The sequence below is a fragment of the Ixodes scapularis genome, unplaced genomic scaffold, assembly GCF_016920785.2.
Source record: "Ixodes scapularis isolate PalLabHiFi unplaced genomic scaffold, ASM1692078v2 PGA_scaffold9__187_contigs__length_104089568, whole genome shotgun sequence".
NCBI classification, from domain to species: domain Eukaryota; kingdom Metazoa; phylum Arthropoda; class Arachnida; order Ixodida; family Ixodidae; genus Ixodes; species Ixodes scapularis.
In genome coordinates, this window is record NW_024609884.1 from 9,198,808 (window position 1) to 9,215,734 (window position 16,927).

General features: G+C 44.5%; 1 protein-coding gene across 3 annotated transcripts; it reads right to left on the bottom strand.

Annotated features, from left to right (window-relative positions):
* Positions 1-274: 274 nt before the first annotated feature.
* On the bottom strand, positions 275-16,834 carry LOC8051850 (sorting nexin-21). 3 transcript variants are annotated; one of them, XM_040503275.2, is made up of 5 exons: positions 16,670-16,833; positions 16,507-16,579; positions 16,332-16,410; positions 14,673-14,809; positions 275-2,811 (listed from the first exon to the last, which is right to left on the bottom strand). In XM_040503275.2, exons 4-5 carry the CDS (start codon positions 14,772-14,774, stop codon positions 2,104-2,106), a joined length of 810 nt encoding a protein of 269 aa, XP_040359209.1. In that variant the 5' UTR covers positions 14,775-14,809; positions 16,332-16,410; positions 16,507-16,579; positions 16,670-16,833; the 3' UTR covers positions 275-2,103. The 3 variants fall into 3 exon arrangements, with proteins under 3 accessions (XP_040359209.1, XP_040359208.1, XP_040359207.1); XM_040503274.2 differs by having other exon boundaries at positions 16,470-16,579; XM_040503273.2 differs by having other exon boundaries at positions 16,332-16,579; positions 16,670-16,834.
* Between the last annotated feature and the right edge of the window lie 93 nt (positions 16,835-16,927).

Here is a 16,927-nt window from a genome sequence, read left to right on the forward strand (position 1 = left end):
GCGCAACTCTGAGCAAAACTGGCACTTGGGCGCAAGATGTAGCAGACTTTCGTTCATGGTGCTAATTATCACCAAAAGTGCAGCACTTCTTTATCGCTGCATTTCAGCGAAATGTAGCAGGATAGAGCAGCGTTGGCACAGTTCGGTGCAAATGGTGCGGCAATCACATCACTGTATGTAGCTTCGACAGCGACGCTGCAGGTAATAGCCAACAAACACTTCTTCGGCACAAAGTGAGTGAGACTCGGCGAGTGAAGTTAGTAAGATGTGCCAATGAGTAGAAAAAAAAAATCTTTATTCCCATATTACATGAACTTTTACAAAGAGCTGACTTGCAGGTCAGCTCGTGTTAATTCCTGCCACTAAGAGAATACTACGTTGCTTATTGCCGACTGCAGCTGGAATAGCCCACTTCATGCCAGGCTGATACAATAGATTGCCCTCACATCACAACAGTACCAACAGATATATATATATATGTGTGTGTGTGTGTGTATGTGATATATAAATAAGGCCTTTTTCATCTACAACAGGGAGAATGGTACTAGGTAAATAAAATAAATACACACAAGATGCGCGGCCCTCAATAAAACAGTGAGCCACGACAAATAAAAATTTTGGTACAAATGTTGTACAAGTCCAAACGTGATGGAAACTTGGGAAAGAATAAGACCCCAATACTATTGACAATACAAGTTGACAGCCAACTTGTATCATGCTCTCTCCTCCGCCGGCCCACTTGCAGTACGCCGGTACACTAGCATAGAGGCTGATCGGGTGCCTGCTCTCTATGTGCTAATGTCAAACAAGCATCAGTCCAACGTGCATATCGTAAATGCTATATTCTTGGCAACAATCTACATCATGTGCACAATACAACAGTGCAGTGCTCCTTGCTTAGACTTCACAAGCTGATGTGTATGCATACAGGTAGACCTGGCAGAGCAAGGAATGCTACCTCGCAAAAGGCTGCATGCACAGTGATAATAGTATATTTGTTCTCTTCAGGCCACGCACCAAGGTAAAAACTATGTTGCTCCGTTACTACTTCCTAATACACTAAGGCATTTGTACCAAGGACTTTCCAACACTGCCAGAGTCGGTCCATATCATTTTCAGATATCGGTATTGGGGTAAAGATGTGCGCATACTGCATAGAAAACCGCAGCAGGTCAGGATGAATTAGATCCATGTTTCTGTCGCAGCAACGCACAAGACTACCCACATTGGAATGCATAGTTTCTACACTCATTTGTGACTACTGAAGAAGTCTACAGCTTTGATCAGGCACAATGCATGCTTTTGTATGCCTCGGTATTTCAAGACCTTCCACAAAGACAGGACCATCAACGCAGGGACAGGTAAGCATGCACAAAAGGAAGGGTAAAAAAAAAAATCACAAAGGACAGCGAAAAAATCTTTGGCATTGGTTAATTGTTCTTTCATTACAAGAAACTTTCCACATCGGGATAAACAAGTCGCAGAAAAGTTTATTTCCAAACTATGTCTTGTTTTGAGGAGATATGAGTCAATGAAACATACCTTCATTTAAAGGCAGCGTCATTTATAATTGCAGTAATTAACTCGACCCCACATTACAGCTTCATCTCAAGAAAATCTATCATCCACGTTAGCACTTCGACAGAAAAATTCGTGTAAGCCAAGCCAGTTTGCACAGCTGTGCTTCGACAAGGACCAAAAGAAAAAAAAAAAAAAAAAAGAGAGATTCACTTATTCCAACTACGAACACTAAGGTCAATCTGTCCAGCGTAGAGCAAGCATGCGCCAAAATAGGAAGCGAACAAGGAGCCCAGCCCTAACACCCTCCACAGGCAAATAAAAATGACTCTGCACCACGATCTCCAGTTGTTTCTCTTAACCCGCACACCCGCCCTCTCACAACACACTCTTTAGAGCAGAGCGCACTGCCCCAGAAACAGAGAAACCCGCTGCAGTCTTTGGCAGTAGGTTAGAACGAGTCCCTTCCCCTGAAACACCCCCATTTAGTACCTGCAAACAACCCGCCAATGAACACTTGCTCGCCGTACACGAGCACAGCGAGCGGGGGCATGGTCCCGCCAGACAGCAGTTGGTAGCCTGCCTTTAGGAATAGAAGGAGGCGTTGTCCTTCTTGAGGACCAGCTCCAGGAGGGTGGGCAGTGCATCCACATTGACCCCCGAGTCCTTGACCTCCTTGAGGCGTGCCTCCAGGTCCCGCTTCTCCTTCCCCACCGCCCACCAGAGGCGGATGGCCAGCACCAGGAGTGGCACCTCCAGCTCGCTGCGCTCCCGCTCGCCCCCGCCCCACGATTGCACCACCCGCTTACCCAGAGCAATCTCGGCGTACTTCTGAGCCTCCGCCACATTGTCCACCGCATTGAGGCATGCCGTCAAAATCGCCAGAGTTACAAACGTGTCCCTGTCACCATCTCCGAGGATCTTCTCCTGCACAGAGTAGGCATTCTCGAGCAGCACGGCGGCATCCTCAAACTGCCCGGCGGCCATCAGGCGGTGGGCGCGGCGGACCTCACGACCCCAGGTGAAGTCGGCGAACTCTGTCGAGCGGCGCAGTTCAGGCGTCGCGTGGACGCGGGCCAGTAGTCGCCGGAAGGCCAGGCTGCGCTCCGTAATGACCTCTGCCGTGAAGTTGCCCAGTAGCGCCTTGCGCGGGAACGGGAAGTCCCGCAGGGGGCATGACGGGTGCCGCCGCCGCAGTCCTACGAACAGTGCCAGGAAGTCCGAGTAACGGCGCTCCAAGACACCTGGGAGGCGCTCGAGTCCTGGAGACTTCTTCACCAGAACCGTGTAGCACTGCGACCCAGAGCAAAGGGTTTTTCCCATGGGCTATGCCAAACAAACAGTTACGTTGTCTTGCAGGCCCCAGAATAATGAGCAAACCTGTCATTTCCACGCAGAGTCCAAGTTCGTCACTCACTCAAAAATAACTCGACAACAAAAATTGCAGCGAAACAATGGACTACCGTATTTTAAGGTGTATAAGTCGCGGTTTCTTTCAAACATTTTTCTTGGTGCGACTTATACAATGATGCGACTTATATAAGATTTTTTTTTTCAAAGTGCGAGAAATTTATATATATATATATATATATATATATATATACTTTGCGCGTCATCTTTTGTAGAGCACCATAACTACGTCGCTGTAGGTGGTGTTTCCCCCACCAGGAGGCACTACTGTCACCGCACTATTTTGACTCGGAATGCAATATATTAATTTTTGTGGTTTCCCCGAAGCGGCTCAATGTGGGTAGGTAAGACAGTGACAATAAAGCTTTTACAGCATGTTATTGATGTTGCCTAGTTAAGCCATGGTTCCGTGTTCTTTTGCTTCAGTCCAGTAACACTGAAAAGTAAATGGGCTGGTATACACGCATTGCAGAATATTTTCTCACGTCTTTCTTAGTTTCCGTCTGATGAGCAGTTTTTTGGTGCCATGCTCGTTGCTACATGCAAAAGGAAGGATCGTGGCTTACCGATCTTTTAGAGGTACCAAAAAAAAGTATGCCAAGCTTTGTCTTTTTGCCTGCGCATCGATGCTTGCGCCGTCTCCAGGACTTTGCCTAGGCTAGGCCTAGTGCTCCAAAGCTTGGTTCGCGAGTGTCTAGCTTCTTAAACTTTCGTTCGTTTGGCATGCGTTCGCTCGAATAAAGTCGGCTACTCTCTCATTTTGCGCATTTTACGTCCTTTTGCTGCGAAACAATCGATTGCCCCTGCCAGACAGCACCATACCATGGGCATTTCTCGCGATTCAAAATGCTCATCAATTGGTACATGCGATCTAGCAATTGCGCGAAACTCCGATTTCGCAATACCAATGTGCGTAAACTAAAGAACTCATAGTGTGAATCATGCAAAGATGTGCAACTTATACAAGGTGCCACTTGTATACCAACTTTTCCATGAAAACGGCTCAATATACAGATGTGCGACTTATACAAGGGTGAGACTTACAGTCCGGAAAATACGGTATGTGTGACAGAAAGAGTGTCATGCATTTAGAATGCTGAGGAAGTTTGTAGTTATTCTTCAGAGAGGATGTAGAACATAAGAATTCAGTTGAGTTCCAAAGCAAATGAGTCCAAATTAAATGGAACACAGCTGAGACTTGTAATGACCAAAGACTCAAATAAACACCTCGAGATGATTTGTTCATCTCGCTGTGAAATTTTAACTACACGGAACATGTCCCAGAAATGAGTGGATGACTATTTGAAACTCCAGAGGATGGAATGCCAACCAGCATAGAAGACGCAAAGAAGAAGAGCTGGCGCTTCTGCCTATTTAAGTGCGCAGCGAAAACTGGCCTGATCTGGCGGCCGAAATGTGAAAAAGAGAAGAGGGGGTTAAATGGATGCCAGTGGAGTTGCGAATAGTAGTTTATCTTAAATAGCATACCAAAGATATATCGTATTTACTCGAGTAATAGCCGCACTATTTATGAAGAAGGTCCTTGCGTCTACCTTCTCACAGAACACATAGCATACAGCCAATCATTGCGTTGCGCATAAATAACATAGCGAATAACCAAATCGAGAACACAATTTTTCATACAAATGCAATCTTCACAGATGGTATCTTCGAACGAAGATGTTATCTGTGTCCTGTAAACAGCTGGAATCATGCTGCCTGTCTTGGTGATTGGCAATCTGCATGCTCCGTGGAAAAGCGAACCCTCTGGATTTCCTTATAAACAGTGTGGCTATTATTCGAGTAAATACAGTAACTCTTTCATTCAGCTTTTCATTTCTGATCTTTAACACTCTTCTGTCCTCAACTCTGGATGCTGTGGTTTATGTATAAACTGTAAACAACATAATTTTTGTGAGGACCTAATTTCCTTGCATTTTGCAACTCTCAAACTATCACAAAAAATTGATCATGCAAATATATCGGCCTATAATAATGAATATATAGCATATCACTTTAAATCGCGAAATTCCATACTCGCAAAATATTCTCGAAAACTACTTTGTAAAATTTGTAAAATATAGAGCCCACACAAATTAAGTTGTTTACAGTATGTAGTAACCAAGCTTAACTAAAGTGCAGGCAGGGTGTACTCTACTCCCTTTTTCTATATGTGAGGTTTTCTGTCTGTGCTAGGCTTTGTTTCTTTTCTGTGTACTTACATGTGTGCTACAAGCTACTGGAGAGGCTCCACTGCCAGATTTGAAATAAATGGCATCACTATGCTGTTTAGTACAAATGCAGCATTCTTCCAAAGTCTGAACAGTACCGCCTCGCCACGGAACAAGTGTGGCGAACTTTTGCTCACATTTCTGACAAACACCGTGAGATGGCACAGCACGTAAAAGAGAGCCAATCAAGGAGTCATCCTTATTCGTGCAAATATTTACAAGGTCGTGCAGCACGCGGCCGCTCCTGTGTGAAGGCGTCAAACCGACAGTGCTCCTGCTAGGAGAAGCACGAAGCACGACCAAATTTTGCAGCGTGAGCTACACTGGCCGAGGTTGAGCAGTTTCGCGTGGCTCGCATAATGAGCCGTGCTCCGTGCTGCGCATGTGCGAGGAGCAGTGACGTCACACGGCGCACAGCTGGCGCGCCAAAGCCGCCGCCGCCGCCGCGCGCGCCTCGCCGGTCTGCGCATTCCAGAGGAGTGACGTCATAGCCGCGGCAGACGCACTGGTGCCGTTGCGTGCCCAGCTGTGCGCCTCAGTTGCGCAGTAGCCAAGTCTGACGCTGCACCGGAGCCGCTTGATAGCGCCTCTCATTTTGTGCTCATAAGCTCACGCTACGTATATCCTGGCATAGCCGAACCAAGCCACCGCAATTTTTGACACCTTGGATGGCCTTGTTCAGACACCTCTCCACCGTGGGAATAGCATCCATTTGCACCTTTTTTTTCAAGGCTAATGCCCACAAAAACAAAATATAAAAAAAAAAAAAAATTTTCATCATTTCTTATTTTTTGTAACAATGTAGATATGATAGTTGTCTACTCGAAAAGCAAGTCAAGAAAGTGTGTATTTTGTTTGTATGTTCTATATTTAAGCATCAATATCATAGAAAAACATGTTTTTACGGCTCGTAACGCACTTGCGAACTGCATGTCTTCACAACTTGGAAATATTCTTGCCTTTTTTAGTTTCACCCTGTTATATTTATTGATCATTTAAATTTTATTATAGGCGGCAAGCTACATTGAAGGAGTTCAAAAGAGAAAGTAACACTTCTTAACAGACCAGCAGGCGTCGTAAATTTTAATGTGTAGAAATCGGCAGGCGTCGTATTGATTCGGGGCCCTTATTGGCCTATATGAACGTCCCATTCTCTCGGAACCAGCAGATGATCACGACCTTTCGCGCTCGTTGTGTTTGATAGGATGGCCCGTGACAGTAAAGCGAGCGGCAAACCCTGTGTCGCGAGGAGTGAAATGGTATGAATATGTCTTTGACGCGACGAACGGTGGAGGGCTACCCAGGAGGAGTCAGTCAGTCAGAGTATTGAAGAAGGGAAAGCAAAGGAAGTGTTGCTTGGGGGGATGAGGACACCACGGCTTTACAATATCGGCGGTCAACAACAGTTCTGCCGGCCAAAACGCCGCGTGCGCACTAAAACCAGCGGCATGCACAGGACAACAATCCCGCAGACGCACACACGAAGATGGGCCGGTTCCGATAGGGATTTGAACAAATTTTGAAACCAGCCAACCGTGCACGCGTGAAACGATACCGCATATTTTCCCAAGCTTCGAGCGCCCTGTCCTTGAAACGGCCGTGCTCTATCTCTCTCCGCGGGGATCCGATAGCACCAAAGGGTTGTCTCTTTTAGAAACAGCAAAGCCCGGAGACTAGTTGTGTCGAAGTCAGCCTCCTTGTCAACTATAACCGTTTGTAAAGAGTGGTCTTCTCCAGAGATGAAAAGTTAGCATCGGCTGACGTGTTCTTCTAGAAAAGGGAAGGGGAAAGAGGAAGTTTGATTAACTACAGTAACTACCTCGAAAGCTCCTCTCCCGATATGAAACTCGAGGAACGGTATACGTCTCGGTCACCTTCTCGCGCATCGCTGCTCCAATCTATTCTTCACTTTGTTCCGCACAGCCACTGTTCCGCACAGCCGTCGTGGCTGTGCGGAACAGAGTGAAGAAGAGATTCGAGCATCATCAGGACGCCGTCATCCTGCCAGGCTTCAGTGTCATGGGGCTGGACTCGGCGTCGGTCAGTTAAGACTTTTTTTTTTTATTTCGTGTGTGTTTCTTCGCTCCGCTGAACTTTGTTTTTCAAATGCCATTCCGCTGGATTTTTTTTTTAATGTTTTCTTACTAACCCTTGGTTAGTATTGTACTTGTTAGGTTTATTTTGTCATGGCGTAGCGGCCTGATGGTGCTGTTGAGAGCGTGTTCACATGCATTTGGTTGCGTTCTGTTCAGGGAATGCCCGGAGAAGTTGGCTTTTGTTCACGCCGTGTGCAGCCGAGTTTTTCCGTCTTGATTAAATTTTTGTTGTTTGTTTTACCTTTACGTGTCATCGAAGTCTTTGTCTGACTCTCCACCAGGCATGGACCTATCGCCTTGCCACCGCTCAAACCTAAATCTTTTATTTATTTTTTTTAACGTAATTTTCGTTAAGTCCGGAGTTGGGTAATTTTATTCGTATTTATTTATTTTTATTCCCTACCCCTCTCCATGACGATCTCTCTGTGTGTTTCGGACCGTTTCTGGGTCTTCACTTTTGTGTATTACGGAAGTGAAAGGACATTCCGTGGTGATCCGTGCTATGTGCGGTGAACAATCCCTACGGTTTGGTTTCGGAAAGAATGGTATATAATATATCAATGATGTGGTGACTTTCTATGTCTTCGTAATATGACAGCTAATAGCTAGTCATGCTAGTTTACAGTGAAAGTTTTATAAATCGAAACAATACAATGTCTGTGCCTCTTCGATATTGAAGGTCTACTAGGCCTGCTGCTTTGATATGTTGCTCGTGGTTTCCCGCTCTTGTCAAAACATAAATAACTATTCCATACCACAATTTAGGTTTATAATTAATTACAAAACGCATTCAAAAGTTCAAGAAAACTCTTTCACAATTTATAGAAAAGCACAGGTCGCTATATCTGACTTAGGTCTTGCAAAATGAAGACTTTTTTTTCCCGATATTGAGGCTTCAATATAGAACATACAAACTAAATACACACTTTCTCGACCTGCTTTTCGAGTAGACAACTATCATATCAACATTGTAACAAAAAATTTTAAAAATTGATTTTTTGAGAAAATCAATTTCAAAATCGGTACTTTTTGGTTTTAGCATAACATTAACATAATTGTACCGCGCAAAGAGAATTTTATACAGCCGAGTGATTTTATAATATCTATAAAGAGCATGTTTTGGGCTCTCCATTGACATAAAAAATATCAACGTAACCCAAGTAGATCGCCAGTATTTAATTGTCAAATTCATCAACAATTAACCGAGGGGGCGTTTTTGACATTTTCACTGAAAAAAAGCAAAACGCCTAAAATTCTTTCATGGCATTAGAGCCTTTTACCTGTGCTCAGAGAGTGCTTAAAAAAGTTAATATCATGTGAACTGAAAATCCACAACGGGAGATCGAGCGAAACATCCGACCCACGACGGATGTGAAAAACACTGCTTTTTGCCTCTTTTAAAATTCGTAAGTCAAGAACGAAAGATCAGACAAACTTGCGGTTTGTGGCTACTGTGTTTTTAGAGACGGCGCCATAACATATATTTTTTTCAGCGAAATTAAAAATTCGACCCTTTTTCCCAGTACGATTTGGGATGAAATCACCCATATAGGTAACGAGGAGAAGGTACAAGATGCTTGCAAGAAATGTATGGGTACGAAGGAGGATGGAAAAATAAAAAAAGAAGTTTATTTGATAATATAAGTAGGAAGACAATAAAGCCTGAAGTAGGTGAACAAGTAAAACACTGAAAGTATAGGGTGTCCCAGGTCACCAGGCTCGACCTAAAATGGACCGCAAAAATCGACGCCTGAACGTAGCAATCTAAACTTTTCGTCAAAGGTGTATTTCACAGGTCGGTTTATCCTTGTAAAATTACAAAGCGTAGCTCCCTTTCTGTGAAAAAAATAGGGCCAAGGAACATGCCACCATCAAAGGCGGGTGGCGACACAGACGCCCAAGCCGAGTGGAGGGGCACGTGTGGCGCTCGTATTGATAGATGGCGCTACCTTCATATCGAGACTGCTTGCAACCACCGTGGTTTATTAAAATGAACATAATCCTTTTGTAAAGTACCTTTGGTTTAAAAATTAATGCGAACAATAAAAGCAAAACTTGAAGTAAAAAAAAAAAGTATTTGCATAACGACGGCACTTTCGCTGCCAACAGATTCCGTCTACATGTCATCTACAGGCTGTCACAAAAAAACAATGTACATTCTTTTTTACTGCGAAAATAAACTAGGCATCGCCGAACACTCATTCTACGCCCAAAAATAGCGCCAGAGGTCACAACCAGATGCCAAAATTTCAGCCCAATCCGATAGCTTAATCAAAAGTTATAAGTGATTTTCTGAAAATTTCAATGGGAAAATGGTGGCCGACTGAGTTTTTGAATACATGGGGCTCTATGGCACCAGACACCGAAAACGGGCGAAAATGGGCTCCATTTTCCCATTGAACTTTTCAGAAAATTACTTTTGACTTTTGATTGAGTTATTGGATCGGGCTGAAACTTCGGTATCTGGTTGTGACCTTTAGTGCTACCTTTGGGTGGAGAATGAGCGTACGGCGATGCCTAGTTTATTTTTGCGGTAAAAAAGAATGCGTAAATTTTTTTCTGCAACACCCTGTACTTTCTTTCGCTGGTCGGCTACCCCTTCGGACGCTGCTCCCGACGCCATCTATCAATACACGCGCCAAACGCGCCCCGCAACTCGACTCAGTTTTCTGCGTCGCCGTTTGCCGTGGACCAGTGCAAGTTTTTTGGCCCTATTTTTTTACAGAAAAGGAGCTACACTTTCAAATTTTACAAGAAAAACCAACCTGTGAAATATCGTAAACGAAAAGTTTAGATTGCTTCGTGCAGGCCCTGATTTTTACGGTCCATTTTAGATGGAGCCTGATGACTTGGGATACCCTACATATTTAGAACAAATTATCACATACACTAAAATTCGAGATAAACAAAGAAATTTAAACACATGTAAAGGAATATATAAACTAATAAAACAAGATTACATGCAAAAAATTAATTCAAGAGATTAGTGGAAAAATGAAAAAGGGGGCTTAGCGAGCACGCATCGACATTTCGGCAGCGGCACTGCCTTCTTCGGCCCGAAGAAGGCAGTGCCACTATCAAAACGTCAAAGTATGAAGAAAAGAGGTAAACTGACCCTCATGCAGAGCTGGCGGAAAACAAAACTTGGTATGCATTTCATCTGAAACGTGGTGTGAGTGACGATTTTGGAACAACAAAAAAAGAAAAAAAAAAATGTCAGAGGTTTTACATTGACGTTTTGTTTGTCACTGCAGTGACATACAAAACGTCAATGTAAAACGTCTTGCATTTCTTTTTTTCCCTTTCTGTGTTGATCCAAAATTGTCACTCGCCACACGTTTCGGACGAAATGAATACTAGGTTTTGTTTTACGCCAGTTATGCATGATGGTCAATTTACCTCGTTTCTTCATACTGGCTGCTGCAGGTCAGGAACATCGGTGGTTTTCAAAAGAGCCAGGTTGGATAGACATCTCAAAATCCTAACTTATTAATTAATACCCTGAAGGCCACACATACTGAATACATATAGCAATTGTAGGAGTGTGGCAGATTTCAAAATTTACTTATCATTAGAAGCTCCGACCAATGATTCCAACCAATTACTCTTAATCCTAATTTTAGATTGAACGGAAATGCATTACCAGATGCACCACTCACTGACAGTAACTCTGTGAAATGGCCACATTTCAAGATCCGTTCTCAAGGTCATTCTTGAGAAAAACTAATAATTTTATTTTTCGGTTAATATCGGGTGATATCGGTTAGCGGTAAATAATTTACAGTTACGGTTACACAAGCAGTTGTTAAAGCAACTTATCTGCCATGAACAACAGCTCTGACGGTGTGAAAAAATCAGCTAAACGCTCAGTGTCAGCACATGCTTAATTAACCCTTTGAGTGCCATGCCCGAGAAAGCTCAGGCACGTTCCCGTGTAGTTTCCGTTTCGGCTTGCTCCCTGCCCAGAGGCAGACCTAGCATTTTGCTGCCCTAGGCAGCCTTTAAAGGGGCCCTGCAATCATATTTAAGCGTCAACCTTTTGTGCGGTTTCCATGTCTCTTGGGGGTTCAGGCAAGCCAGCGGGTACGGAGAGAGTAAGTAAATATCATTGCGTCATATTTTAACCGGACGACGCAGAAACCTCCTCCACCAACGAGGGCGACCCTCAATACCGAAAGCGCGCGAAATGCGACGTCGTTGGTCCTGGGCTTACTACTGGTCAGAGTCACTAAAAGCTTCTTTTTAGTCGAAATACAAAATATAAGTGGCGCGAAGCGTTTCAATTATTCATAAAAGTAGTTTTTGTTCAGTATTTTTTATCAGAAAAGAAACGAATGCAGTTTATAAAGTACGGAAACAAGAAATGATGCGTCGACATACCCGCCACCAAGAGATGGAAAAGGCGGCACATGCTAGAAAGGAGTAGTGGCATCAGGCGCCGACACGGAAAGGTCCCGGATGTACGCGGCGGCGCTGCAGTCGTATGGACAGGAGGATCCGACCAGCTCCGAGCGTTCCAAAGGCCTTCGGCAAGAAGCTTTGTCGTGCGGTTTGGCCGTTTCGCAGTATGGCACCGCCAGAGCCGTATATTGGGAGAGTTTGGCCAGTGGGTGTGGCGACGAAGGCGCCGGAGAGGAGAAAAGTAAATGAAAGGGAGGAGAGCGCCGAAGGAGCGAGAGAGAAAGAAGGGAGCAGAGAGGAGACGACCGCCATTCTTTAGCAACGCTGTCGGAGGCTGGTCGGAAAAGAGCACTGCTGAGGCTACGCGTCGTCTGCTACGGGCCGACTTCTTTTTCGCCTGAATAAAAGTTTGTGGCCATACGCCGAAAAATCTTCATTTATTAGCTTTTTAACCCATCGAGGAATAACAGAATGTCATTTTCTTGCCAGAGCCAGCAATATAAAAGGCAATAATCAAGATTTAGATGCCGATTCCACGCATTCCGCCAGGAGAATGATCGAAGACGGCGGCTCTCACCACTCAGGTGGGAGCAGCCGGGAATTCACGCGCATGCGCTCATGCCTCTCACTCTACATCGCGTGCTGATTGGCTCACTTGGGAGGAGAGCGTTACGGCGGCAAGATCATAGACTGACCAAACTCTCCCCAGATACGGCTCTGGGCAGCACAAAGTGGCTCCCATTCTGAACTGATCTTTACCCCATGTTTGCTGTCGTTTGTGGCCAATAAAGTGTTATGCCGAATTAGTATTTAATCGTGCAGCAAATGCAATGAGAGCCTCTCTGGATGCCCGCTGCATACAGCCTATCCAGAACATGCTTTAGTGGCGCCCTCTCGCGCCGTCGACACGGAGTGTGGCAGCCGTGAGCGCTCGATAAGCTCACTACCCCTCCTCTAGTTCACGGCCACTCTCAAGCAACCAAGGACGTCATGAGGGAGGTTATTTTTTGCTTGTTTTTGTAATTTTAATTTGCCTATAACTTCTAAAATAAAGGGAATTTCGAGAAAAGAAAAGTTTCACTAAGTTACTACGTTCAGTGCGCTCAGGTTCGGTGCAAATTAAAAACCAGTAAAAGAGTCCTTGCAGGTCCCCTTTAACAATGAACATGGAGAGCGGGATCAGAGTCAGTGACCATTGAGAGCGGGGGTTGGGGGGAGGGGGGGGAGGGGAAGGAAAGTAGCCAAGTTTGGTGTAAAACATTTTCAAAAATAGCTATATTTGGAGCTAGAATTTTTAAAGTAGCTAAATTCAGTGCTAGATTCAAAAACAAAGAGTCAATTAATTTAGGGACAGCCACAAATTGGCCGTCCCCAAAATGCTGCCACCTTAGGCAGCTGCCTACTCTGCCCATGTCCCTGCCCCCTTCCAACTAAACTAATTTTTTTTTTTTTTTTAACTTGTGGCAGCATGTTTGAGCACATGACGAAAACAATGTTTAATCTTGTAGTGTCACCTTTTGACGGTATGCTCCTTCATTGTTACAGAATGGCGTACTTACGTCAATCAATATCACGCTTTATGGTGAACAATGAGATCTAGAAATTACTAATGAACTTGGTATTCGACGACTGAGAAAGCAAGGAAGTTACAGTTCCGAATAACAAAGGCCGAGTAAGGTCGCTCAAAAGAATGACCTCAGGGTGCGAAGTCGAGGTGCCAGTGCCTTTTCTCGAAAAGTACAATACGAGAAATATATAATTGGTCGGAGGCATGTATACATCAATTAACGTTCTGGCCATAAAACAGTACATCTTTTATAAATAAATATTCTCCACAAAGCATACTACAGTGTTACTGAAACCGAAATTTGTGTTCGGCATGCAGCAAAAAAAAAAGAAAACTGCACTCAAAGGGTTAACTGCAGAGCTCACAGCTATTGCCACAATACTCCCTAATCCTTGTGTTCCATCACATTTCTTTTAACGTGCAGCAAGTGTTCCATCTGTTTACTTGCTTTTGCTAATGTTGCATTACATATCGCTACGCTCTCATTGCTTCCCTGGTCATAGCCTTCTTTATTCTACAAAGCCTGTCAAATTGCGAAAGAATCTGACCGCTGTAAAGGGGGAAGGAGGAACAAGGAAGAGAGAGCGCTTAGGGGCAACATCGCCTAAGCAGGGGGCCCGCTACGCTAGCACCAAAGCTGCCTCTGCAGTAAAATTCAAAAACGCGGACGCCGTCTTTTCTTTTTGGGGGAGGGGGTGGGGGATAGTTGAAAGGTAAGCACCTTGTGCCTTGAGCGTTCGGCGAATAAAGAGCCCCCCCCCCCGCTGATCGCGCCTAGGGGTGGACTATGATTTCGGAGGTAATGCAAACATCCAAACGCAGATGTGTTTTGTAGAGAGGCCGCAGGCCGCCATGTGGCACTAGCTGAGGGCACTCCCCACAAGGGACTCTGCGCTACCATATCGGTAAACGTTTAGCAATGCTCTTCGCCTTTTTCCAGTGGCTGAGTGCTTCAAATTTTCATCGGGGAATTGACAGGCTTTAAAGAATAAAGGAGGCTATGCCCTGGTTCATTTAAAACAGTATGGGCTATTGTCCTTCAAGAGGTTAAATATACATTTTATATGTTTGTTTAAAACACACTTTTCTTTCGTTACTATGACAGCATCATGAAGTGCAAGGTGCACTTCATAAAGGGGTTATGATTAGATAAACAAATAATTACACTGATAAAAAAGAACTCTAGTGACTGGATAAAACGAAAATGGAATGTTGTCAGTCCTGTCGGATTAACAGATATGACTCTATAAAAACACTAGCTCACCTCCCAGGTTTGTTGCAGCATTTAAAATATATCTTGGTCACCCAATATCACCACCAGCATAATTTACCAAGTAAGCACTTTAAATATCAGCCTCTTAATCAATCAATGACCTATTGACAAGATGACTGTTTGTGTATGAAAGTGTCATGAACTTGATACTGAAGATTCCGGCTCAAAGAGCTCACCACAAACTTCTTGCGTCCCTCGACGACCGTCTTGGCTGACACAATTTCAAAGACCACCTGCTGGGGGCCCACCCTAGGGGGTGTGTCGCCTGCAGATGCCATCAACGATGAGGGCTGTGATGTTTTAGACCACGAACCTGGCAGTAGAAACATTCCGCATTATCATGACAGACCCAAAAGAACATCCCAAGTTCACTTTCTCACCGATTCTACATTCAGTATAGCTGTAAACAATGTTAGCTAAAGAGTATATGCATGCACAAATACATACAGAGGGTGTACATCATGTGCCGCCTCAAAATGGGGGCAGCAGCTCCCGAAGAAAAGTATTGCACTAACAATCTTGCATTGTGTTCTGTTCAACATAATACAAAATTGATATGATGCTAATTGCAGTAAATTCATCAAGAGAAAGGCTACAACTGCAGATTATGCTAAATTGCGAGCCGTGGAGGATTGCGAAATTTGCCTGATCATATAACTAGGAAGTCCACACACACACAAAAAAAAAAAATAGGCTGTGTCTAGAGTGCTGTCCGACCGCACTCTGTTTAAGTGCCATCCCACGGCACTCCACTCAAGCCTTCAAGTGCCGTCCAAAAGCGTTAATCACAAGTCATGCTTATTCTGACATGGTTACATCAGTCGCTCGCCAACAATTTGTTTTAACATAAAGCGTGAGCGAGACAAACGCTACAGGAGTGAACAGCATGCTTTCTTATGTATATTTCTGCCTGCGTGATCTTCTCAAGTTTGCCGAAGTGGCACTTTCTCGAATGTTGTGATTGCGATTTAAAATAAAATTTAGTTTAAATCTTACGTTCTCCAGTGGTGGCAGCAACCTCTACAAAATACAAAAATAAACACACACAAGTCTTTTTTGTAGGGCACGCTATCGAACCTAAATATTTGTGAGATCATACTACTAGCCAGGCATACTACCATATTAAACTAGAGAAACGAGTCAGGGATGTCATTCTTTGGTTTTCAGATATTATTTGTTATGAAGAAAGTTTTATGGAATCTGAGTATAGACATAATTAGCAAATTTAACACAAACAAGTACAGCAAAAGTGGGCATACTAATTTCGGCCACAAAGTGCCAAAAGCAAGACATTCTTCACTAAAGGACAGCATTTGCTCGGTAAGACTGCACTCAAATGTGTAGATCCGTAGGACGGATCTAAACACTGCGAAAAATAAAAAATAAGCACTCGCATCATCACGATGATGCAAATGTCGATTCGAAAACCTTGATGAAAGTACAGTGCAGCAGCGACGACAGACACTGGAACTCGATGCACGTTTCGGCTGCGAGTGAGCACGTGCGCATGCTTATCGTGCGAAATAAACTTGGTAGTACGGCCTATATTCCCAACGTTGACCATGCTCGTGGGTCGTAAGGGTGCAAATATTAGCGGAAAAAGACATTAGTCACGCGATATCGACTTCCATAAGTTCCGTTCCAATGCGATACCGCCACGGATGTGTGCTCGTCAAGCCAGCGAAGCTATGTATGTAGTTCCTGTACACAGTACGCGCAGCGTGCAGCTCGGAGGCTGGCCGATGGTGTTCTCAAGGACATGATCGTTGCTAAGGGGCCGCCGAATGTGGGAGCCCCAGACAAGGGAAGCGAGCACCGGAGCCCGGCCCACTCACGAATTGTTCTTGACGTCGAAGACACGAGACATTCTTCCGCGTCGACGACAGGTTCCGAAAAGCAGAGCGTCCCTCCAACCTGCGAGCATCGGAACTCGTCTAGATCGTCGGAAAGCGACGAATTAAGTTCCTCAGTACTCATAACTGTTCAGGGTTTCCCCGCGCCGCTGCGCACCTCGTTCACGTCAGTCACCGCTCACTCAGTGTCATGATGCATAAACAGCAGAGGCGCCTGTGCAAACTCACACCTGCAACAAAGCAAAAAAACGCGACGCCAATTGGAATGTGGTCGCCGTTTGCGAAGATGCGCGGCACTGCGATTCCCGCGATGAGCTCACCGAACAGCGAAGCACGGCAAATTTTCTTCGGAACCCCGTTCGCTAGGAGAACCGACTAGCCATCCTCCATAAAAAATTTGGGACGACTGCGATCACGTCAACGTCGTCGTCGTTAGCTTCGTAGTCGCTTTTCCATGAACCCTGCGGCCCTACCCTTCCGCGTTACTATTATTCCCGCGCAAAAATAATAATGGTTTTTTTTAGACGTGCTATTTCCAAAGGACATGCTTATTTTTAAAAAAAAAAAATATTTATATA